This window comes from Ursus maritimus, unplaced genomic scaffold (genome assembly GCF_017311325.1).
Source record: "Ursus maritimus isolate PB19 unplaced genomic scaffold, ASM1731132v1 scaffold_26, whole genome shotgun sequence".
Taxonomy (NCBI): Eukaryota; Metazoa; Chordata; class Mammalia; order Carnivora; family Ursidae; genus Ursus; species Ursus maritimus.
Window position 1 is genome coordinate 29,364,641 of NW_024425119.1, and position 26,827 is coordinate 29,391,467.

The 26,827-nt window shown below is 40.3% G+C and overlaps 1 protein-coding gene and 1 non-coding gene across 2 annotated transcripts in view; one reads left to right on the forward strand and one right to left on the reverse strand.

The window, feature by feature from the left end:
• PKP2 (plakophilin 2) overlaps positions 1–26,827 on the reverse strand; it is an 89,810-nt gene that overhangs the window by 60,808 nt on the left and 2,175 nt on the right. Inside the window, exons 2-4 of the mRNA XM_040642332.1 lie at positions 15,431–15,543; positions 14,042–14,736; positions 3,604–3,739 (exon numbers count right to left, since the gene is read on the reverse strand). Coding sequence (XP_040498266.1) covers positions 3,604–3,739; positions 14,042–14,736; positions 15,431–15,543 — 944 coding nt within the window. The remainder of the gene's footprint in view (positions 1–3,603; positions 3,740–14,041; positions 14,737–15,430; positions 15,544–26,827) is intronic.
• LOC121105455 lies at positions 7,101–7,208 on the forward strand. The gene has a single exon (XR_005837984.1). It is a non-coding gene; the product is annotated as a U6 spliceosomal RNA (small nuclear RNA).

A 26,827-nucleotide genomic window follows, 5' to 3' on the forward strand; every position in this document is an offset into this window, starting at 1 on the left:
ATCACTAGAAAAAGAACAAAGTCAGAGGACTAACACTAGCAATCTTCAATATAAAGCTATATTAATATATAAAACTATAGTAATCAAGACAGTATGAGATTAGCATGAAGACAGACCAATAATAGATCAATGAAACAGAGTACATAGTGCAGAAATAGACTCCCATATATGTGATCAATTCCTTTTCAACAAAGGCACAAAAACAGTTTAGACCCAAAATGATAGTCTTTTCCACAAATGGTGCCTAAACAATTGCATATATATATACATACATATATATATATACGTATATATATATGTATATATATATATACACATATATATACGTATATATATATATGTATACGTATATATATATATGTAAACATATTTATATCTTTTAAAAGAAACCTCAGTCCACATCTTGCAATATATACAAAAATTCATCCCAAATGGATCACAGACCAACTACAAAATCTGACACTTATAAAACTTCTAGAAGAAAATATAGATTATCTTTGTGACCTTAGAGTGAGTGACCAGAAAGATTTCTTGGATATACCACAAAAAGCACAATCCACAAAGGAAAAAATTTATAATTAGACTCCATAAAATTAAAAACTGTTAAAAGAGGGGCGTCTGGGTAGCGCAGTCGTTAAGCGTCTGCCTTCGGCTCAGGGCGTGATCCTGGAGTTCCGGGATCGAGTCCCACATCGGGCTCCTCGGCTGGGAGCCTGCTTCTTCTTCTCCCACTCCCCCTGCTTGTGTTCCCTCTCTCACTGGCTGTCTCTCTGTCATATAAATAAATAAAATCTTTAAAAAAAAAATAAAAAAAATAAAAACTGTTAAAAGAATCAAAAGATAAAATACAACTGGGAGAAAGTATTTCCAAGTCATGTATCTGAAATAAAAAAAAAAAAAAAAACAACCTTATACCCAGAAAACATAAATGTCAAAATTCAATGACAATTGAACAAAAACCGAAATAAAAACGGGCAAAAGAACTATGAGCTATCACCTCACACCTGTCAGAAATGGCTAAAATCAACAACACAAGAAACAACAGGTGTTGATGACATGTGGAGAAAAAGGAACCCTCGTGCACTATTGGTGGGAACGCAAACTGGTGCAGCCACTGTGGAAAACAGTATGGAGGTTCCTCAGAAAGTTAAAAATAAAACTATTCTATAATCTGGCAATTGCACTATGGAGTATTTACCCAAAGAATACAAGAATATTAATTCAAAGGGGCACATGCACCCCTATGTTCACAGCAGCATTATTTACAATAGCCAAACTATGGAAATGGCCCAAGTGTCCACTGACTGATGAATGGATAAAGAAGAGATGGTATACACACAATGAAATATTACTTGGCCATAAAAAAAGAATGAAATCTTGCCATTTGCAATGACATGGATGGAACTAGAGAGTATTATGCCAAGCAAAATAAGTCAGTCAGAGAGAGACAAATACCATATGATTTCACTCACATGTGCAATTTAAGAAACAAAACAAACGAGCATAGGGGGAAAAAGAGAGAAAGAGAGGCAAACCAAGAAACAGACACTTAACTATAGAGAACAAACTGATGGTTACCAGAGGGGAGGCGGGTGGGTGGACAGGTTAAATAGGTGATGGGAATGAAGGAATGCACTTGTGATGAGTACCAGCTGTTGTATGGAAGTGTTGAACCACTGTTTTGTACACCTGAAACTAATGTTACATTGTATGCTAACTAAATGGAATTTAAAATTATTTTTAAGGGCGTCTGGGTGGCTTAGTTAAGTGTCTGCCTTCGGCTCAGGTCATGATTCCGGGGTGCTCCCTGCTCAGTGGGGAGCCTGCTTCTCCCTCTGCCTCGGCTCCTCCCCCTTGCTTGTGTGTTCTCTCGCTCTCAAATAAATAAATAAAATCTTTAAAAGTATTTTTTTAAAAAGGAAAAAATGGGCAAAAGATTTGAACACACATTTCAGTAAAGAATACATATGGATGGCAAAAAGCATGTGAAAAGATGTTCAACATCATTAGTCCTTTGGAAATCTAAGTTAAAACACAATAAACTACTACTACAAACCAGCAGGCTAAAATTAAGATTGATCAAATATTAGGATGTGGAGGAACTAGAAGTCTCATACATTGCAGGTGGGAATGTAAAATGGCACAGCTATTTTGTAAATAGTTTGGCAGTTTCCTAAAAAGTCGAACATACAACTACCATATCATCCAGGCATTCCACTCCTACGTACTTATTTACCCGACAGAAATGAATACATATGTTTGTACACGTATGTTCATAGCAGTTTTATTTGTAATAGCCAAAACTCAAATGTCCACCAATGGGTGAGTGAATAAACAAATTAAGGTGTGTCCATACAAGGAAATACTAGTCAACTATACTCACACACACACACACACACACACACACACACTTTTGATACACACGACATGGATGAATCTCAAAAGATTAAAGCTCAGTAAAAGAATCCAGAGGAAAAGCATATATACTATATAATTTATGTAAAACTCTAGTAAATTCAATATAATCTATAGTAACAGAAAGCCGATCATTGGTTACCTGGGGACTAGAAGAGGGTTGGAGAGGGGTCAGATGTATGGATTACGAAGGGGCACAAGGAAACTGTGAAGGTAATGAATATATTCATTATCTTCATTGTGATGATTTCATGATGTCAAAACATGGCAAAACTTAAATGGCCCTTAATAAAGATGTTAAAAAACGAGCAAACAAAACTGGTACATTTATACAACAGAAATCTATGTAGCAATTTTAAAAGAATGAAGTAGGACTAATATATACCAAACATTTCCCAGATACAGGGTTAAAGGAAAACAAAGTGTGGGGTGCTATACATAATCTGCCACCATCTGCAATTTTGTTTTAAACAAAAAATGATACCAGTACCAACCCATCCAATAATTGTTTCTATATGCACAGAATATCTCTGGAAAGAGACCCAAAAATTGATGAGAAAGAGAGATAGGGAGAGAAGGAGGGAGGGAGAAAGAGAGAGGACAGAAGAGTGAGAGAGAAGGAAAGAGGGAGATGGGGGGTAGGCCGAGATTTGGTGTGGAAGGGAAACAGTTTTCACTACATACCTTTTTGAACTACGATTTTTTTCCTGCACAAATGTACCACTTTTCCAACAAACATAAAGTGACCTATTGATTCCATTTTGGTGGGTTCTGTCCTATAGAACACTTAGGCCAGGATGCCTGGGTGGCTCAGTCAGTTAAGCGTTTGGCTCCTGATTTCGGCTCAGGTCATGATCTCAGCGTCGTGAAATTGAGCCCCACAAGAGGCTCCACGCTCAGTGTGGAGTCTGCTTGAGATTCGTTCTCCTTCCCTCTCCCTCTGTTCCTCCCCTCACTCGCATGCACGTGCGCTCTCTCTCTCTCAAATAAATAAATAAAATCTTCTAAAAGAAGTCTCAAGACTTTTACTTATTTTATTAATTTGTTATTTAAAATTGACCTATAACTGACAAATAACTCAATAAAGATTTTTTAAAATTTAAATAAATTATTGCTTGCAGTTTGCATGGCCACCATAACAGAGGTGAAAACATGATCATTTTAAACTGGACTTAGGATGACACTCACCCTTTTCCGCGCTTCAGACTTCTGGAAGCACTCGTGCTGTATGAAAGTAGCTGCAGCAGAAATCCTGGGTGGCGGTGTGTGGTCGGCATCAAGCATACTCACTGCTCGCTCCAGAGTCATCTCCATGTCTGCATTCCTAGACAGACAGTCACACATTCAGCAGAATTCCAAACCTGCTCCCTCCTGCCTACCAACCTGCCTACCAACCTCATTCTCCAGAAATGACTCGGCTAATATCTGAAAGCACCTAGGACATCTGAGCCTTGGCTTCTCTTCACCCAAAAGAAAAATCAGCACCTGAGATCAGAAGGTACAGGAAGCCAGCAGTAGAAATATTCCAGCTCTGGTCAGACTAGCCTCTGAAAATGTCACTGAATTGAGCAGAATCATAATATATACCAAAGAAAGAAGGCAAACTCTGTTTAAGATAAATATGTGTTGTATGATAATCACATATTAAAAGGTCACTTTAAAGGCACAATATGGGGTGCCTGGGTGGCTCCATCAGTGGAGCCACTTAAAAACAAACAAACAAATAAATAAAGTCACAATAAGTATAATTTAAAATAAATTTGGTCTTCGAAATTAAAAGTTATTTCTGCCATGGTAATGTTACACCTGTGGATGAAATATCTTCCTTCAATAATCATTAGTTTTTCTCAAAGCTGCTCAGAATCTGTTATTTCACCTGGAAATGAGTTTTTAAAATAAGCATTCAAAAAGTTTTCTAATAAATATAACAGTAGGTAAACAGTAAAAGCCAGAAAAATTGAATTTGTTGTGTTCAAATAAGTCATGCTGATGTGACAGAATCCATCACGAAAGGTGACGATTAAACATAATTATAATATGCTTTTTCTTAAAGAAAACAATTTCATACTCATTCTGTTACCATTTGCTTTGCCATTGCAATGACATTTGGTTTAGGTCTATCTAGTAGCACACTTTTGTCCTTTACTAACTGCAGGCATTTATAGTGATGATGAAATCTGATGCAGTTTGACACAAGAGAGAATACTCTATAGAGGACAAATAAAATTGCCACTTGTAAAACAATAACTCCCAACTGCCTCATCGAACCGGTTTTTTCTTCCCTTTTATTTCTGCCTGGAGGGTAACCAGGTTAGGCAACCGATTATCACTGTGGATGTTAACACATTCCTGCTTTCCTTAAGCACTGACTCAGAGAAAGCAGACTCAGGATGGCAACATCTTAGAACTGTGGCTAAACACACGCCTTAAAGGTATCCTAGGACTTTGGCTTCAAAGAGAGCTATACCTGATTCATTCCTGGAAATGGAGAATAAAGAGATAGCTAGGCTGGGTGTTTTCCAGTATTTGCTAACAAGCACAATGAATACAGGCATACCACGTTTTACTGTACCTTGCTCCACGATGCTTTGCAATATTGCCTAATTTGAAGGTTGTGGCAACACCGTGTCAAGCATGCCTATCGGCGCTTTTTTTCCCAACAGCTTGTCTCTGGGTCACATTTTGGTAATTCTCACAATATTTCAAATTTTTGCTATGGTGATCTGTGATCGATGATCTTTGATATTACTATTGTGTTTATTTGGGGGGGCGCCATGAACCACACACACATAAGATGGTGAGCTTGACTGATAAATGTGTGTTCTGTCTCCTTCTCCTTAGGGCCTCCATATTCCCTGAGAAACAGGCTGAAATTAGGCCAGTTAATAACCCTACAATGGTCTCAAGGTGCTTGAGTGAAAGTTGCACGTCTCTCACTTTAAATCAAAAGCTAGAAATTATTAAGCTTAGTGAGGAAGGCATGTTGAAAGCCAAGAAAGGCTGAAGGCTAGGTCTCTTGCACCAAACGGTTGGCCAAATTATGAACACAAAGGAGAAGTTCTTGAAGAACTTCAATGGGGAGTCCGCTTCTCCTTTGCTCTCTGCACCTTTCCTCCCCCCCCCCCACCTCGCTGCCCACTCGTGCTTGGTCTCTAGCTTGCTCTCTTAGTAATAAATAAAATCTTAAAAAAAAGAAAAAGAAAAAGTGAAACAACCTTATTGCTGATATGGAGAAAGTTTCAGTGGTCTGGAAAGACCAAACAAGCCACAACATTCCCTTAAGCCAAAGCCAAAAGCACAGCAAGGCCCTGACTCTCTTCAATTCTGTGAAGTCTGAGAGAGGTGAGGAAGCTGCAGAAGTGTGAAGCTAGCAGAGGTTGGTTCATAAGGTTTAAGGAAAGAAGCCATTTCCATAACAGATAAGTGCAAGGTGAAGCACTTTAAAAAAAAAATTATTTATTTGAGAGAGAGAGAGAGTGCGAGTGCACGCACGCGCGTGCACGCTGGAGGGTGGAGGGTAAAGGAAGAGGGAGAGAAAGTCTTAAGCAGACCCCTCACTGAGTGCAGAGCCTAAGTGGGGCTCAATGTCACCACCCGGAGATTAGGAACTAAGCCGAAACCAAGAGCTGGATGCTTAACCAACTGCTCCATTCAGGCATCCCTCAAGGTGAAGCACTTTTAAAGATACACATTTTTAAATTTTTTGTTTTGTTTTATTATTATTTTTAAAGATTTTATTTATTTGACAAAGAAAGAGGCAGCCAGCGAGAGAGGGAACACAAGCAGGGGGAGTGGGAGAGGAAGAAGCAGGCTCCCAGCAGAGCAGGGAGCCCGATGTGGGGCTCGATCCCAGAACTCCGGGATCACGCCCTGAGCCGAAGGCAGACGCTTAACAACTGAGCCACCCAGGCGCCCCTATTTTGTTTTATTTTTTATTGGAAAGAGAGTGCATGCAAGTTGGAGGGGGAGAAGAAGAGGGAGAGAGAGAATCTCAAGCAGACTCCACGCCCAGCATGGAGCACGATACAGGGTTTGATCTCACAGACCCTGAGATCATGACCTGAGCCAAAATCAAGAGTCAGATGCTCAATCGACTGAGCTACCCAGGCGCCCCTAGGTGAAGTACTTTTGTAGAAGCCACAGCAAGTTATCCAGAAGATCTTGCTAAGATAATTAATGAAGGTGGCTACACAAAACAACAGATTTTCAGTGTAGACAAAGCAGCTTTATATTAGAAGATGCCGTCTGGGACTTTCATAGCTAGGGAGGAGAAGCCAAGGCCTGGCTTCAAGAAACAGGCTGACTCTTTTGTTAGGTGTTATTGCAACTGGTGACTCTAAGTTGAAGCCAATCCTCACTGACCATCTCCAAAATCCTAGGGACCTTAAGAATTATGCTAAATCTACTTAGCCTGGGCTCTGTCAACGTAACAATAAACCCTGAAGGACAGCACATTTGTTTGCAACATGGTTTACTGAATATTTAGCTGACTGTTGAGACGACTGCTCAGAAGAAAAAGATTCCTTTCAAAATATCACTGTTCATTGACAATGCACCTGGTCACCCTAGAAATCAGATGGAGGCATACAACAAGATTAACGTTTTTATGCTTACTATCACAATATCCATTCCGCAGCCCATGGATTAATGAGTAATTTTGACTTTCAAGTCTTACTATTTAAGAAATACATCGCTTTGGCAGTACATATACTAAAATTGGAACCATACAGAGAAGATTAGCATGGCCTCTGCACAAGGATGACATGCAAATTTGTGAAGCGTTCTACAGTTTTTATAAATCGGGAATAAAAGGCCCAGCATAAGTATAGTCAATGATACTGTAACAGCATTGTATGGTAACAGATGGTAGCTACACTTGTGATGAGCATAGCATAATGTATAAACTTGCTGCATCAATATGTTGTATACCTGAAACCAATGTAACATTGTGTGTCAACTACATACACTCAAAAAAATAAATACATAAAAACACTGCACAAGGCTATAGCTTCCATAGATAGTAATTCCTCTGACGGATTTGGGCAAAGTAAATTGAAAAACTTCTAGAAAGGATTCACTGTTCTGGGTGCCATATAAGAGCGTTCCTGATTCAAGGTGCCTGGCTGGCTCAGTTGAAAGAGCAAGTGACTCTTGATCTCGGGATCATGAGTTTGAGCCCCACGTTGGATGTAGAGATTATGTAAATAAATAAAACTAAAAAAATAAAGAGCATCCTGACTCACAAGAAGAGGTCAAAATATCAACATTAAGAGAAGTTTGGAAGAAGTTGATTTCAACCCTCACAGATGACTTTGAGGGGTTCAGGACTTCAGGAGAGGAAGTAACTGCAGATGTGGTGGAAACAGCCAGAGAACTAGAATAAGAAGTGGAGCCTGAAGATGGGACGAACTGCTGCAATCTCATGATAAAACTTTAATAGAAGAGGAGTTGCTTCATATGGATGAGCAAAGAAAATGGTTTCTTGAGATGGAATCTACTCCTGGTGAAGATGCTGTGAGGATTGTTGAAATGACAACAAAGGGGTTAGAATATCACTTCAACTTAGTTGATAAAGAAGCCCTAAGGTTTGGACGATTGCTTCCAATTCTGAAAGAAGTTCAGTGGGTAAAATGCTATCAAACAGCATTACATGCTAAAGGGAAACCATTCATGAAAGGAAAAGTCAATCAATGGGGCAGACTTCATTGTCTTATTTCAAGAAATTGCCACACCCCAACCTTCAGCAACCACCACTCTCATCAGTCAGCAGCCATGAACATTGAGGTAAGACCGTCCACCAGGAAAAAGATGACCACTCTCTGAAAGCTCAGACGATGCTTAGCATTTTTAGCAATAAAATATTTTTAAATTAACATATGTACATTGTTTTTTTAGACATAATGCTATTGCATATTTAATATATTATAGTGTAAACATAACTTTTATGTCCACTGGGAAAACAAAATATTCATATTTGACCCACTTTACTATGATATTCCCTCTACAGTGGCTGTCTGGAACCTAACCCACAGTACCTTCGAGGTATGTAAATTCTCTTATAGCAGGCTAACCCACTAATACACGTGCAGAGATGAGTGCGTGTATGTGCAGTGTTGTGAATGGTGTGTTTGTGTGTGGGTGGGTGTGACACAGGTGAGGAGGTAAGAGTAATGGGACTCATAACTAAAAACCAATACCCAGTGCTTCGGATACACATGTTCAAACATACCAGTGTTACCTCATGAATATAAGGGTATTAAGAATGAAACAGAACAGTTCTGGCATCTGTACTGAGGATTATATAATGATCTCATATTTTAAAGTTGTGCCTCAGGAGTCAATTTAATGGGTAAAAAATGTAGGCTATTACTATTTGAGTCACTTTTATTTAGTATAAACACAGCTTTTAAAAGAGATGAAGGGGCGCCTGGGTGGCTCAGTCGATTAAGCAGTTAAGCGTCTGCCTTCAGCTCCGTCATGATCTCAGGGTCCTGGGATCGAGCCCCGTGTTGGGCTTCTGGATCAGCGGGGAGTCTGCTTCTCCCTCTCCCTTTGCCCCACCCCCCACTTGTGCCCTCCCTCTCTCTTAAATATATAAATAAAAATTTTTAAAAAATTAATAGAAGAGATGAAAATATTTTACATGCATGGACTCCAATGCCTTCACAGAGAAATCAAAACTCTAACACTCTCAATCTCGTGGCAATTTTAAGTGTTTACCTTCCAACACTATAGGTGTTTTAACTGATGAAGGATCATTTATACGAATAGCCTTCTGTTCAATGCAGTTTTTTTTTTTTAAAGATTAAGCCTTTAATCTACTTCGTAAGTCACACATGACTCAGTAAAGTTTGAATTTCCCAACACCGTAACACCCACAAATAATTCCATTACTCTAATCCTTTATTTTCCTGAACATGATTCACAAAGGAGCTCTGCATCCACTACTGGTCAAACTAGTGCTACCTCACTGTATCATTAAAAAAATTCCCAAACCAAAGGAAGACTTCCTCTTCAAGAAGGTCTGCTACAGGTGTGAGGGTGTCGATTTTCTGTCTTGTTACTGTCTGTGAAGCCCAACTCTGTAACACAGCACACATTCTGACCCCAGTCTGGCTCCATCTCCTTGCCATCCTCACCCCCTCCCTTCCCTCCTCTGACTGCCTACCCCATCCTCCAGCCCCGACGAGCTTTAATCCTTCTCTGAACACTGCGTGCCTTCTCACAAGCTGCTCTGATTTTTCTAGAAAGCCCATCATTCTACCTCATTCTTATCCATTCTTCATGACTCAATTCAAATATCAACAGCTCTGTGAGATCTTTCCTGTGTCCCTATCCCCAGCTACAGCTTTTCTGAATTTCCTCCTCTATTCTCCCACAGCATTCCTCCCCTCCTTCCCTCTCTCTTCCCTTTCTCTTCCTTCCTCCTTCCTACTTCCCTCCCCACTCAATCACAAAACACTTCGTGAAGCCTGTGGAAATGTGGCTTGTGAGATGGGGCGGAGAGAGGTGGGAGAGGAGAGTCAGGAAGAGTTGTTGGTCCTGTGCCCCATGACTGCCTGAACACATTCTCCAGAATTGAGTCTTTTTAACAACTTTAGATAATGTTAAAGTGATGTCAATATAAGTGAAAAATGCAAGAGGAACCAGTGTAAAATATCTTTGGCCAAAACAGGAGATGATATAGGAAAAAAAATTAAAAATGGTACTTTTTTGTGTGTGCAATCCTTCAGCAACCAGCATTCCTGCTGACTAACAACGCAGCCCTGCCCCAGGCTAGTTCCCAGATACTATATATATTAATAGGGCTACACCTCAGAGGGCCAAATCAATGTGAGATGATGAATGGAAAGCTTCGGGGTGTTGTCAGATGCTCAGGAAACACAAATTCCCCCACTTCACAAAGATTTAAGTGTGATGAAAGCACTGCTTTGGGAATATGCCTCTGGCGTGGGTATGTGTTCCTAGAGACCGTTTTGAGGGAACTAGAAGATTGTTAGCTGAGGCAATAAAGCCTTGAACTGGGCCATTAAAAATAGAAATGGAAAGAAAGATATAGTTGAAAGATACCTGAAGAATCAAAGAACTAAAGACATCAGTAATTAAGAGGATATGGAAGATCTTTTCTGCTCTGTGCCACTCTATGTCATGAGCTTGACTGGTAATGGTACTAGGGATCCGATCTCTTTCCATAGGCTCCATCTACTAATCTCAGAGCACAATGCTCTTTTGTTCTCCGAATTCCCATAACCTACGACTGAATGATGTGTCTTTTTTTCACCGATCTGTCTTAGACCTTCTATAGTCCATTCCATTTTCTATCTCTGGCAGTGCTGGGTACGCTACAAGAGCCTGATACTCATTTGCTGAACCACCAGTCCCCCACAGGTACAAAAATCATATTTTCAGAAAAACAGATCTGGAATGTTTCACTTGGTAATTTCTTAAACCTTTTTCATCAGTCCGATTTAGACCAGATACTGACTCTCTTTCACTCCAATGCCTTGACTTCCAGCTGCCTTAGTGTAACTGTCTGACCGGCCATTCTTCTTTTAGAAAGAAAAGATCCATTGTTTAGTACCTTATGTTACTATGTAGGTTTATAATTGTACCTACCTACTCTGTAGGAATGTTCCACATACATGAAAGAACTCTTCTTTACACATGAGACTTTCACTGGACATAAAAAAAAAAAAAAGTAGATTCCAAAAATGGGCTGGATAGGTTTGAAATGGGAGAGAATGCGGGGCAAAGGAGAACACAGGTCCCAGAGCCAGGACTCTCAGGAGGTGGCCTAGGGAGCTGAACTGCCATGGGGGACACCACAGGAAGGAAGAGACAAGGACACCATAGACACAGGCGTCAGGCACAGACGCCAGCTTGAGGACTTATTTTTCTCATTATAGGAAATACTGCTGAGTCCCTTCCCCTTTTACAGAGAGCAAAAATTTCAAGAAGAGCTCATTTTTATGAATGGCAACTCTCTAGAATGGCAACTTCAGGAATTGTCAAGAATAGAATTCTTACCCTTTATTTTAAATTTCTTGACCCCCAAGTGTTCCTTCTATTCTTTGAAACAGGATTAATTATTCTAATAAAATCTGCCCTGTCCATTAAAATAACTCAAAACAGCATAGTTAATACTTCTAGAATCTGAGCAACAGAATTCTTTCATTCTCTCACCATACATTTATTTAGTGCCCATAATGTTTTAAGGTACTGAGAGTATAAAGATGATAAGACACTCACAAGAAGTTCAAAGTCTAGAGGAGGAGACGTAAGAAGTGAATGAGCACAATGTATTATTTTGGCAGAGACACCCACACGGTGCAGCTATCTAGGGCACCTTGATTACGAAGGGGGTGATCAGGAAATAGGCAGGATCTGAGCCACATCCAGAATCATGAGGAGCCAGGCAAAACCAGAGCTACTGAGGGGAAAAAGAGACAGACAGAGACAGACGGATACAGATACAGATAGATGGGAAAAAGGACGGGAGGAAGGAAGAAGGCAGAGAAAAAGGAAATATATGAATGAATATCTATTAAGTGAAGATGTTCCGAGTGGTTTGTTTTTGCAGGGGACATGTGGGGGATGAGAAAGGGTGGAGGGGAGTGGGACTGGAGTGATAAGCAGAGGTGAAAACGCGGACTGGCCATGTTTTCTAGAAAGTAGGAAAACTTGGTGGAATTATGGAAAGGTTAAAATTGAGGCAGAGAGAAAAAAAAACCGAGGCAGAGAAAGAATCAGATTTGGGAAGATCATTCTCACGGTCAGAGAACAGTTCTGAGCAAGCAAGACCAGAGGCAGAGAGATGCACGCAATGGAGATGGACAGAAGGGTAAAAATTTAAGGCCTGCTGAGGAGGCTGAAATATGGTGATGTGGGAACGTGAAGCATTGAAGATAAGCATGACTTCAGACTTGGAAGGGGCAGGACTTGGAAAACCGGAAGAGGCTGACGCCCTGGAAACGGAGGGAAGAGAGAACTTCACAGACAGGGCTGTCAAATGCTGCCCAAAGGCTGGGTAATAAAGGACCGAATATGAGTCTGCTTTGGATGTAGCAAAAAGGCAGTCATTGGTCATCTGTGCGGATGAGGCTTCCGTGAAATGGTGGGGATGGAAGCCAAAGTGCAGCAGAGTGACGAGAGACTGGGAAGTGACCGGGCGCCTCAAGAAGCATGGGGGCACAGAGATGGAGGAAGAGAAGAATGCCAACTGTCAGAGGATACGGCATGAGAGTTCTGTTAAATCAGAACTGCTAAGATCACTTCGTGAAAATTGTGCCAAGAACAAATCCTAGAATATAGCAGGCATTTCATAAATTTTAAGTTATCCATTTAAAGGTCTTGATTAGCTTTTTCCTCCATAAATAATGACCTCATGCATTTTCTTCTTTATAAGTATGTCCATAGTGACAAAGATCTGCATCCTATAAGAAATGTTAGAAGTCTCATGCTTAGTTTTGTTTTATAAAAAATATTTCCTGGGGTGCCGCAGTGGCACAATCAGTTAAGCATCTGACTCTTGATTTCAGCTCACGTCCTGATCTCAGGGTTGTGAGGTTGAGCCCCACCCCCCACCCCTAAACAGGCTCTGTGCTCACCAGAAAGTCTGCTTGAGATTCTCTCTCTCCCTCTCCCTCTGCCCCTACTCAACCACCCCCCACATGCTCACGTTCTCTCTCTCTCTCAAATAAACAAATCTTTAAAAATTTCCTGCTTCAAGATTAGATGAGTCCTAACATCTTTTATCACCAGTGCTTGCCCAGTCAATGCGTATACTGCACAATTACTCTTAAAGGGATGAGAGGTGACAACTTCCATTAAGCAACTTTAGAAAAACAAAAATCATGTATTTAATGTTTTACCATAATGATACTACATCATTATTTCAGGAGTTACTGATTTAATAATCAATTTCTCAATCTTTTCTCTTAGTAACTACCTCTGTAGATGAAATTTGTACTCAGCATTAAACCTGAATAAGACTTAGGTTCCAAAGATCAGACTGGTTGATCCAGAAAGTCAATACAAGAGGCAGAAGAATGACTTCAAAAATCTGGTTATTTTAATTATTCAGTATTGCCAAAAATATACCCTCCAAATCACTGCTGCTAGAATCAACAAGTAAAAGCATCAGGTATCAAAGGAAGGAAAGAGACACCTAGAAATTAAGCTGCCTTTGCTTATTTAGCTCTCCAGCTCACTTTTAAGCACCAGCAATAAGCATTTTTTCCTTTTTTCCTTCCTTTTTTTCAAAGAGTGATTGAGAAAATGCACACAATTACCCATTTCTTGGTCTACTTTGGAGTTAACTCTCATTCAGAGCAGATTTTCACACAGCAAAGGGGTGGCCATCCCTTCAGCCAGCATCTAATATGGAACAGATGGACTCAATGTCACATTTCCCCACAAAGCTGCCATCGGGGCAGGTAGCTTGGCCCCTGTCCCTGTGGTAAATAGGCTAATCTGTCAATTAGGCAGCTGCCCGAGAAGTCATTGTTTTAACCACTTATCTCTGGAAGCCTTTCTCGGCAGCCCCAGAAATGCCAGCTCACACTGCAGGGCTGTGGGAACAGAATGTGCTGGCACTGGCTGTCCTGTGGATGACGAGGGGACTCACCCGAGCTGGGAGTCGGTGAAAGTGCTTCTCTCCAAGAGCAGGTTCCCACTTCCACCTGCTGCCACTTGGCCAACGGTCATGTGTGTCCTCCTCCCGCCTGCATCCACGGTGACGCTGGGCCCGGCTTCCCTCACCATGCGGGCGCTGCGGAAGGAGCTCTGATGCCAGGACTGAGCAGCCCTGTTCTGACTGACAGTCTGCAGGGGCACCAGTGGCCGCATGTGCCCAGGGGCAGGCCCTGAAGTCAGACAGTTCTCCTTCTCCAAGAGGTTTCCCATGCTGTGACTGGTCCCAGGCCTGGGGTACGTGAGCACCACTGGGTTGACAGAGGCATTGTCAAACACGGTGTCGTTCACAGACCCGTACTGGTACTGTCTGTGGTAAGTGTCATAGTGGCGATGTCTGCTCATGCCCCCGGAGTGACTGAAACCAACGATTTCTGAGCGAGCATATCTAGGAGGCAGAAGGAGGGTGGATCTCCTGCTGTCTTGGTGCCGCAGAGTGTGCCCAGCCTGGCTTCTCTGGCCATACTGGTAATCACTGTGTGAGTAATGAAGCCTCTCAGGGCTGCTGTCTGGAGAAATCTCAAGTCTCCTCAGAGGCTGCCTCAAGGATCTTTCTTCCACTGACTTCTGTGAACTGTACTGTGCTGTTCCTCTCCCCCAGCGACTTTCGTAAGTGGCAGTGGCACCTGTCTGCAGAGAAACAAAGTTTAAACCAGGCATAAGTCAGTTTTCATCTTTGTTAAAGACCAAGGACTCCAGGACTATTACATAAGGTGTCCATTTATCTGAATCACATGAAGAAGTTGGCCCCTTTTCTTAAAAAAAAAAAAAAAAAAAAAAAGGGTTGGCTAGTTATTTGTACTAGGATTTGATACTATTTAAAGTTCCCAGTTTTGGGGTGCCTGGGTGGCTCAGTCGGTTAAGCATCTGCCTTCGCTCAGGTCATGATCCCAGTGTCCTGGGATCGAGCCCCGCATCGGGCTCCTTGCTCAGAGGGGAGCCTGCTTCTCCCACTTTCCACCCTCCCCCTACTCATGCTTGCTCTCTCTCTCTCTCAAATAAATATTTTTTTAAAAATAAAGTCTCCAGTTTTTCCTGGTGTCCACACAAAATCAATCCTCATATAATTCATTTAGGAAATAACAACATTTAGGAAAGGTAAAAATTAAAAAATAATCTATAGAAGGGGCGCCTGGCTGGCTCAGTCAGTGGAGCATGTGACTCTCGATCTCAGGGTCATGAGTTCAAGCCCATGTTAGACATACAGCTTACTTAAAAAAATAAAAATAAAAAACTAAGATCTGCAGAATTAAAAAAAAACTATGGAAGTTTAAAAATGTTTTCATGGTAATCTGATAACTAGGGTTATTCTTTGGTTTCCTACCTTTAGCATGTCATAGGTTTTAGTACCAGGCGAACGCCCAACAGCAAAGTCATTTTCAACCAAGTGTAGGTTATAGACATACTCAGGAACACTGCTGGTTCGGTGAAGATTTCCTGCAATCAATCATATAGTAAAATATTAAGTGGGCCAATCAGTAGTTAAAGATTATATAACAATAGTGTATTTTAAATTTAAGTAATTAAGACCAATAACAAGGATCAGGTTTATATTAGTGTTTTTAAGAGCTTAACATCACCCTTGGGTGTGGGAAATGACCAAATGTTATCACAATATTCTTTATGAGATTTCAAAATAAAAGTTGAATTAAGAACAAAAATGTATTTTAAAAAATTGGTTAAAAATTTTTTTTTGTAAGAAAAAGGAAGAATGAGGAGAGATGATTTTCACAAAGATCCAAAAATGGGGGCCCCTGGGTGGCTCAGTCAGTTAAGTGTCTGCCTTCGGCTCAGGTCATGATCCTGGGGTCCTGGGACTGAGTCCCACATCCGGCTCCCTGCTCAGCAGGTAGCCTGCTTCTCCCTCTCCTCCCTGGTCATGTTCTCTCTCACTATCTCTCTCTCAAATAAATAAATAAAATCTTTAAAAAAAAAAAAACCACCAAAGATCAAAAATGTTTGTTATGACAGTGAGTAATTTGGAAGTCGCTTATTGGCTTAGGTGGTCCATATCATAAACATTCCATTTCTTAAGTCAGAGGAAGAAAGAACTCTATTCCTGGGGTGGGAATTCAGAAGCTTCCTGGGAAGGATATAGGTGCATAAATATAATGCTGACAAACAGAATAGTGACTCAATACTAGTAGATAAGACAGCTTGTAAAAACAGTAAGGTGGGTCAGTGCGGTGGGAAAAAACATCTGCTTGAAAGGGGCCAAGCCTGGGGTTGAGGTATTTGGCACCGTGAGTCAGGCAGGAGAGGAAACCATTCTCTACACTACACATGAGTGCTTCTGTGGAATTACCAGGCTCACTCTTAGTCTGGTGGTCTAACTCAGCCCACTCCCCTACAAACGCTGAGGAGGCAGCCCTTCCCGATCAACTCTGTGTGGATGCATGCCTCTTAAAACACTCCTTTGGGGGGGGGGGGTTGACAGAAGGCAGTGTTGTGACCCTCTTCTATGCCCTTTACCCTTCCCTCAGCTTTCCATTTGTTCTTCTTTTATAATCTCCCACTGCCTTACCAAAAACAAAACAAAACAACAACCGTAATCGAAATAATCACAGATCTCAGGGTGCCTGGGGTGGCTCAGTCAGTTAGGCATCTGCCTTCAGCTCAGGTCATGATCCTGGAGTCCCTGGATTCAGCACACTGGGCTCCCTGCTCAGCGGGGAGTCTGCTTCTCCCTCTCCCTCTGCCCCTTGCTTGTGCTCTCTCTCTCTCTCTCTCAGGTAGATAAATGAAATCTTTAAAAATCATCATCATCATCATCATCATCACAGATCTCTAAGACCTAGGTAATTTCTGGTTCCCTGATTTTAATCAACATTTCTTTTTCCTTTAAAAATAAGAGGAAAAAATACTCCATGAACTCTCTTAGGTTTCAGACTCGTGAAGGAATCGGAGAATAGAACAACACAGGCAGTCCCTCTCCAACATGATTGGAACATACCAACATACTCTCCCAGCAAGACTGTTGTAAGGTCAAAATTTCAAAGGCTAACAATCGATTCACATTTTTTAAATAGAATCACATATTTTGAGGGGGAGGGGAGATGGAGATGGTTGTGGCCAGAGGTATGAATCCATCCCAAATTGTTTGTACATGTGTCTTACTTCCTGGAGCCAAACAACCTGGCTGGTAAACAGTTTCAGGCCTCAAAGGTCCTGGGGGGAGGCAGGCTTGTAACTGTCACCTTCTATAGACCAGAGAAGTTGAGGTAAGCCAGGGATCTCCTGTTTCTAGAGGACTGATTTCTCCATAAGGGCAGGCAAAAGCTCAGGTAGCCCCTTAAGTTTTAGCCTCAATGACAGAAAACTTCTGAAACCTCCACATGGAATGAGGAAAAGGAATTCTTTACAACCCCAGAGCAAAGGCTGTAATGTCTTAAGTACTCAAATCTCCATGCCCGCAGCCTGGGGCTCCTGCCCAGCTTGCCAGCTGGCTGAGGCTGTCCTAGGCCCCAACTCTGCCCTCAGTGATCCTTCTGTCACCCCAACTCCCCACCCCAGGCTATCAGAAAAGTAGGGCAGCAGGCCACACCTGCAGGTGTGGAAAAGGTGGCTAGCTGGGCAGATCCAGAGAACATCCTGGCTCTAATACTGAAGGGTCTGCGGACTAGGGTGCTCTCAGCATTAGTGATGTCAAATTTATGGTCTCTCAAAAAAGTCGTTTCGGAATTTAAATTATATGAAAACTGAACATATGAGTCAGGGACAATCTAGAATGGAAAAACACTAATGACATTATGTGGATGGTTGCTAGAACTATTAATTCCGGTTACATGGCTGATGATGTAAGGGTGCAATTTTAAAAACCCATGACAATTTTTTCCTGGGCCCCTCTAGCCCATCATCACCTGCAGTATTAAGTATTACCCGTGCCCTACTTCCAGGAGCAGGCAGACATTCAGGAACAGTTAATAGGGGACTACTTCCATTTTCAAGCTGAGATTCCTGCAAGGATTTTTTAAATGTGTAAGAATCTTTGGAAAAGATCCAGTGAAACAATGTATCCTATCAAAATAGCCAATCACTGAATTTTATAATCAGTCCTATTGAAGTAAAATGTTTAACTTCCATTGTTGCTGGGGGCTGTAAGTCTTTTTAAAGCAACTTAAATGAGCTCTTTATATTTCAATATTATTTTTCTTTAAGGAATTCAAATTATTTTTTATGTTTCTTTCCAATATTCTGACATGCAGAGCCAGCTCCTATCATCTCCTTAACAAACAGGGAAACTTAATTACTTGTTTTAGATTGCAAAGCAATTTTGTATCATGTTTGAACTCTGAGTTCCTCATTTCCACTGGTCTCTACTGGTTTGACTGCATTGTAGTTTTTCTGAAACTGCTATTTACCAATGCTCTGGAGGGATCATTATCATAGGTTTTGATAAGAAAACCAAAAGCAACCATTCTCTTTCCTCTAGAATCTTCAGCTGGGCAACTCCAAATACTCTGTAACTATTAATTCTTTATTTGCTGACATAAATCCTTATAAGGAAGCTTCTCCCTCAGTTTTTAGATGAATGAACCGAGACCAGTTTACTGGTTCCCAAAATAACTACAACACAGTTGGGAACAAGGAATAAAATAAGCTTGGATCTTTAAGCCATAGACTCTCTTCCTATGCTAGATAGGCTGTGACTCCTGATACTTAGCTTGCAGGTTTCTCTGGTTAAAAGGCCAATCTAAAACAAGCAATGCACACTGATCTGCCTAGGCAGTCACGAGTTTGCCATCAGTAGAGTGGCTTAAAGATGAATGAGCAGCTGTATTCTAAGATTTTATGTTTTTAAAGATTTTATTTATTTATTCGAGAGAGAGAGGGAGAGTAGAGGGAGAGGGAGAAGCAGACTCCCCACTGAGCAGAGAGCTTGATGTGGGGCTTGATCCCAGGACCCTGAGATCATGACCTGAGCCAGAGGCAGACTGAGCCACCCAGGCGCCCTTGTATTCTAAGAAGAAATTAAAAAAAAAAAAAAATATACATATATATATATATATGTATATATATATATATATATACATATATATATACATATATATATATATATTAATCAGGATGGAAACTAATCTGTTTAAGGCAAGTCATTTTCTGTTCAGAGGATAAAATATATAATAATAACTACCAAACATATGTAATAACTCAGCCATGCCCTTCTCCAAAAACAGAAAAAAGAAAGCAAACAAAAACATAGCATATTTCAGGCACATCCTGCTTTAAATAAACCAGCATGAAAATTCAGATTTTCTAACATGGAAAATGAGGGTATCATTATATTTCAAAGAATTTGTTTATATCACAAAATGAGGCAGGTATCTTCCCAAAACAGAAAAAATCTGTTAATCTGGCCTGGAGCCTCCACTCTACTATCACTTCTATGCCTTAGTTTCCCATAATTCTGGTCACTAACAGTTGCTGAGAGGTTTCCCCGAGAAAGCATATATTCAAATGCTTTTAAAATTGTAAAGCAATATGCAAAAATAAGACAGCGTTTTCTAGAATTTGGGTTATGAAAATTTGTTTTTTACCATTTCTCATGCAGTAATCTGTTCTAGAAAGAGGGATAAACTAGAGCGCATGCTTTAATTTACACTGTGTTTTATCTCGGAATTTTTATTCTGGTAAATTTACTAGTGGTCTTGAATTTAACTTTCTCTGGTTATTTGTGATTGACCCAGCCACTGTGGATCACAATGACAGTACTGTGATTTTTCTAGCCATTCATTCATTCATTTTTCTAGCCATTCAGTGTGTACATGTGCTTCTTGTGTTTCCTAAAGAAGGTGATGATTTATAGGAACTATTTCAAATTAGTAATAATTCCATACCTTTCCATCTAAGAACGCCAGAGACATTTTATGGAGCCCATTTTAAGGGAAATGAAGAAGGTAGTTACAGAACAACTTTAAACTCTGCCTCCTCAAGTAATAAGCAATTCCGGTCAAAGCAATGATAGAGTAGGGGTGGGGTGATGGGAGTTGGTTTTGATGGTGGAAGGATTCCAGACTGCTCAGAAGACTGCAGAGGTGTAGACCTCACAGGATAATGTAATTTTCTCTCTTTCCTGGTCTGAACGTGAATCTGAATGATAGGACTTCCTAAGCAGCTGTTAGGGAGAAAATATCTTGGTTTCTGGTTATGTATGTCAGTATAGTCCAAAACAACGGATTATTGTTAGGGTTAAAAATAAACTGACTTCCATAATCAGTTTTTTGTTTGTGGGTTTTATTAGCAGCTTTGTTACCTAATTGGTTAAATTTAATACACTTATAAAGTCAAACTGACAAGCCTCTAACTGTGACTCTCTTACCTATATCTGAGCATGTTTTAAAAATCAACTACAGCCTCCCTTACAGTAAACAGATGATTGAGAGCTGCTAAATGAGCAAACAAAACCTTATATAACTTGCTTCTATTAGAGTAGCATTTGCATTCAGAAAAGCATCTTTTCTTTCAAGCTTCTAGTATTTTCTGAGATGGTTAAAAACTGATTTGGTTCACCCTAAGCTCTAAGAAGAGAATTTGCAGAACTGGAGAGAGAAGAAATTCCCATGAAAACAGGTATGGTTAAATGTATAGATAGGAATCAGCAGGCGTTCACTGCTAGTATTGATTTGAATGTGCTACAAGACGTTGCCTTCACAGTGTGGGCTGACAATGGTCTTTTGGTGGGAGGAGAGCCCAGAAGTCTAAGAGCTATCATCTTCTTGTATTTGGCCTTTCTGCAGCAACCTCTGGGGAACAGCAGTTCTCTTCCTTCACATACCTTAAGAAGATTTAACTTCTTCCCTAAGAGTAAAATTGGGGGCGTTATTACAGGTGACAAAGGGCATCCTGAAACTTATCTGTATAGAGAAATTCACATTTAAATGGCTCCTTAAAGTCATTTACTAAAAAAGTAGGAGCTTAAAACATGAATTACATTAGGAGCCATCAAGAACCCTAAACATACAACAGGACTCCAGAACTGGTGAAGGATTTTTCTTTGCCTGTGTGGGCCTATGACACAAGCTTCATTTCCCTGGATTTACATTAAAAAAAAAAAATACTTCTTTTATCTTCTGTTCTTACTTTCTAAGAAAAACGACCAGATATTTGTGGAAATCACAATTCTAGAGCATGCATACAACTCAGGTGAGTACTTGCTCAGGCTGGAAAGTGAATGGAATTTGGTTTAAAAACGATGGCAAAGATTTATTTTAAAGTAGGTCAGAGTCTGTCCATGCTCTGCCTCATGGAAAAATTAACAGAAAGTGTGCAATGCCGCTTATTGTGACCAGTTAACACAACTTACATAATCGACTACGAGCAACAACTGATATATTGGGTATACGGTTGGAAAGCACGAACTAGGACTTTCTTACAAAGCTGATATTTCAGGAGTCAGCACTGGGGAAATAGTGGGAAGGTGACTATCCCAGGGACAGAGCAGCTCTCCTCGCACAATGGGCCACATGCGCCATGTACCACTGTGCAACTAGTCCGGGGCTATTGTCCCTCACACAAGAAACCAGCCAGCCACTGGAAGGCCTTATTTCTTGGAAGCCCCCTAAGCAGCTTGAGGTTATCCTCGGATAGATCTGTTTATGGCATGTGGGGGACAATCCTCAAATTACTGCTCGAGATAGCCACAAAAGTACATATTAAAAAGGACCCTTATATACTGCAGGTGTCTAGATTATGCATTTCATCAGTAGCCGGAATATATGATTATAGAACATGTGATTTTAGGCACACTGATGAAGTCCTAAGTTGATACATCCTGGAAGTTTCTAAATCTATTAATTCCTGTCACTTGTCTCCTTACTTTGGCATTCCTACTAATTCATTCGCAGACATACCCGATAATGATTACTTTCGAACTGCAATGACAAATATCACATTATACTCAAAACAGTGCAAATAATGGTCAAAAAGATGAATTTACAGAACTCACAAACTTATTTTTTTTTTTTTTAAACTCACTACAGGTTTTTGTAATGAGTCTCAAGTCATTATATCCCCACTGCCTCTCACGTGCCAGGGCTAATCTCTTCCCTCCCAACTCATTCATAGCTGCTGTCCCTTCTCCTTTAAAATTCTCCTTGCGCCAAATCTTCCAAATGTATTTTCAGAAATCCCCTGCATTTTTCACATTTCTCTCCCGCTGAAACGTCTTCAGTGACTTGCAAATATCAAATCTTCAACTTGCATTCAATATCTCTCTCTCTACCCTCTGAGATAGTGTCTATCCAACAACACAACTTTACTGAGTTTTGAGGGGGCGGGTAAGAGGTTAACCAGGCCAGAAGAAGAGAGGAATGAGGGTGGCAGGAATAGGAACACCAAGTAAGATAAGTCACACGTGTTTGTTTGGTGGGGCATGGGAGGAGGGGGTGATAAGATGAAGTTTGAGAAGTTGCAGGCATCAGACCATGAAGAACTTGGAATGCCTTGCTGAATGAGAATTTTACTCACAGTGGAATAACTATGTCGATAAGAGCAAGGAACTGAAGGAATTTAAATCAAGAAATGATGTAGTGACACTTTAGAAAGTTTACTCTAGTAGTGAGGTGAGGAATGAGTTGGAGTGAGGCCAGATTCAAGCAGGAAGGGTTTGTCTTATCTTCTAGGTAAATTTTCACATCCCGACATAAAGAATCACATCTTTTATTACTGCTTCTAGCACAGTCCTGCATCAGCACTTGACAAGTTAATTGTTAATTAGTCATATTTCCTTAACCATTTGAAATATCCTAGTTACACAAATTCAGTTTGCACTTAGGGCTTCAGGCCAACATCCACCTTGTGACATCCATCCTGTGGGTCGCCACAGTGGAGCCCAAACGTAAGGATGGCAGTCACACGTGTGCTCTTTGCCTTGGTGTGGATAGAAGTTGCCCAAATATTTTTTGTGTCTGTCATTCTGGGAATATAGAGAGGAGAAAAAATTTCGTTCCCCCTAATGTAGGCAGACTCTTTCTTCCTCAGTAGAAAGGCTATGTTTCTTTTAGCAAGGTTGATTCTACATCTGGATGTTAAATATTTTTTGTCATTCTCTTATCTGTATGGCTTGAGATTGACCTGTAATATTTTGGTGGTCTATGAGTTCCTATTATCTGTCAAGAAAAGTTCCCATTTGTTTTCCTCCTTCAAAGACAAAAGGTAACCCAATACGATAATTCTGATATGACCCTCCTCACTCCCATCCTTTACATGTGTTAGTGAGATTTAGATTTAGTGGGAATAATTTATTAAGCTTCTAATGAGCAACGTTTTCTTCTGGAAATCAAGACATTTCAGTACTTTGATCATGATGCTTTCACCAATTAACAGTATTAAGCCTAATTCTGATTATTCCAAGAATATAAGTATGTGGATTCTTCTAATGGTAATGGTGAGTTGTGTTTCCAAATGCTCAAGGGAGGCTCTTTTCTTTGAAATATGCATTTCTGTCTAAATCGACATATTGGGTTCCCTACTTCATTTTAAGCACTTAAGAAATAACAACTGTTTTTATGTCCAATATCCAATCACCCCTAATGGCATTACACAAAAGATAGAAAATAGATTTTTAAATATTTCTATTGTTAGAGGATCTGAAATTCTGTTACTCCTACCATAAGTCAGGCAAGCGAGATGGTTCACTCTAATCCAAAGATCTCCTCATTTTTTCTATTCCCACTTGCGATGCTGCCTGCTACTGTTTACTTCCCCCAGGAGAAGTATGGTATTTATGTCTTCAAACATTTGTGTACATGCACAAAATAGCTGGAGTCGAACATTTATCTCAGAATTGTATAATTTAAAATTTTTGGATATCATCTGAGATGGAACCAAATGATCTTTCATAGGACTTATCAATCAAGTCTGGCTTATAAATTCTAGAGGTTCTAGCAACATATTTATTATATTTCTTACTAATCATAGATAGGTTGCCAATAATATGCTTACTTTTTCAGAAAAGGAAAAAATAAAGCTTTTATTGATCAGGCCAGAAATTCAATTTTAACTATATTCAATTGAACTAAATTCAATGTTAACTATATCTGAAGATAAAATAATGCAAATATGTATATCCTTATTTTAATACACGAGAAAAAAGTTTTAAAGCCGATGACCAAAAAAGCACTTTAGAAGAATGAGCCAATGCGAACAACAAATACCTCGAATATCTAAGTCAAGTGAATTCCCCTCTGTTCCCATCATTGGAACCACTAGGACAGGGCATAGATAACATTAAAGGAGCCCTTTTAAAAAACTAAATAACAGTCTTCTCTTGAAGGGAATGTCCTGCATTTTATCTGTGACACATAGAGCAATGAATTTTTATAATCAAAATCAAACGTTGTTATAGTTCCACTAATTCTGAAAGATCCCCACCACACTCTCACTCAAGACCTTATTCATAAAGAATGTGTTCTCACTATTTCTAATAGTGTGGAATATAGTTTTTGTGATATTTTGCTAACATTCTATTTCCTTTTATTAACTATAATGAGAAGAATTTCTAAAAAACAAAACAAGGGGTGCGTGGGTGGCTCAGCTGGTTAAGCGTCTGCCTTTGGCTCAGGTCATGATCCCAGGACTCTGGGATCCATGGGGCTCCCTGCTCAGTGGGGACCCTGCTTTTCCCTCTCCTTCTGCCGCTCCCCCTGCTTGTCCGTGCTCGTGCTCTCTCTCAAATAAATAGTGTCTTTAAAAAAAACCCCACAAAACTAAACTAAAAACCCACACACACTTTTTCTGTACTCACTGCAATCGATCTGCTGAACACTAAACAAAAAGTAGCCCATGGGCAGTATTAGGCAGACACAGAAGTACATTAAATCAGGTGGCACTACTGACATACTACATTCAGAGCAGCCTAGGCATGTCTCTGCCACCCCACCATCAGACTCTTTTTTCCCCCCTCTCCTGATCCCTCCCACTTTCTGAAGGACTAGCCACCTCGCTCCCAGAACTGCTTCATTCCTGGAATTCCTTTTTGGCAAACAAATAAATGCATACAGGATTTGAACACCCCCCAAGTCTGTTCTCCCCAATAACACAATTAATAATAATCTTTCTTGCTTCCTTAACCAAGTTTCTGTCCTTTCTCCAGAATTTCCTCTGATCACAGATATTCAAAACATCTTGAACAGGGAAATTAAGTTAATGACATGCTTCAAGTTTTTATGGCAGATTTCCTAAAAAGTTGCAAATTTTAATGAGGATATTGTTCACTGTGTTTTACAAGTATTAATACAACAATTTAAAACAGGACTTTTCCCATTCAAGCACCTGGGGGAACCGTGTATTAAGTATAGTAGTACTTTCAAAGTAAGTGTAATAAATAGGATATGGACACTTTAAATTTTTTCATTTGCTGATACTTGCAGTTCTTAAATGTCTTCTCTGTGATGTTTATAAAGTGATTTTTAAAATTCCCTACAATACACTCACTCATTTCACAATGCTGCTACATACCTCTGATCCCCTGTCCCTGGATCCCACCCCCCTCACACCCGCCACTCCCAGGAATTACAGCCAACTTTAAAATGTTCAACACAGTTTGAAACAGCAACAAAGGTTAGAATGATTTACAATGAAAACCACCCACCTATACACTGAGGCATTCAAGACCCTTGCAGGATATTTATCAACAAATCAGCCTCATTTATCACAGCTCTGTTTCAGCAGATTATCTGCTGCCCCAATCTTGCAGGTATGTCAACAATTCAGAATTCTCCAGGGCTCTGGAACTAACAGCAGTTAACACCAGGGTCCTTTCTTCCCAGACTTTTCTTGTGTTGATACAGGAGACTTTCCAGACCAGCCCTACTGCAACAATTGCGTGTCTGTTTCAACTTTAGAGACAGGATAGTAATACGGAAATAATAAAAACAATACTCACAACCATCACAAGCCCCCAGGCCTTTTCAAAGAACTTTAATTAACATACACGAACCACCCTCGGTAATCGTTCCATGGCGTGTTAATGTTAAATTCCTTTGAAGCCGATTTCCTTTTTAAGTCTCAGAAAGCTGAGGCTTTAGAATAAGTAGGTGTTCGCTGCCTTATCTCTCTGCCTGACTTGTACTTCTGTGTAGGCTGCTGAATGTACTTCGGCTTGCAGGGAAGCTCCTGTTGTAATCAAAATATTTCAAACACTTTGTTTCTTAGTAGGCAGAACCATTCAAGTAGTTGCCCTAAGCATTAGAGCAGAAGCACCACGACATGTTCTACCACATCAATTCTGTGAACTATGGAACATTCGCACTGCTCCCTCCTGGAACGCTCCAGTCCTACTGATTTTTTGAGATCTAAAATCCCAATTCCTCTAAGAAGCTTTTCAAAATCCCCTTTAGCTGGTAGTCTAACTTGTACTTCCAAACTCCGTAATGTGTTAGCTGTTCTTCTTTTGGGTTGCTTACTATTTTTTATGTGATAACACATTTTTTAGAGGGAGGTTTCCTTCTTCAGACTTTAAACTTCTCGCCTGAAAGCAAGTGCAGTCTTTGTTTAATCCAGCACCTGCACAGTGCCCTGCATGAAGAACAGACTCATCTGATAGTTCTTGAATTCACCAAGCAATATGAATTTACTATGTTGTAGGGAGGACAGATCATGTGTGGGTTTGGGGCAAAGAAACCAATAAAAGTTGAGAGACTGATGCATTCTTCATATGTGAAGTGGAGCTTCATATCCATCTTATGCAATTGTTTTAAGGATTTAATGAAATGCAAACATT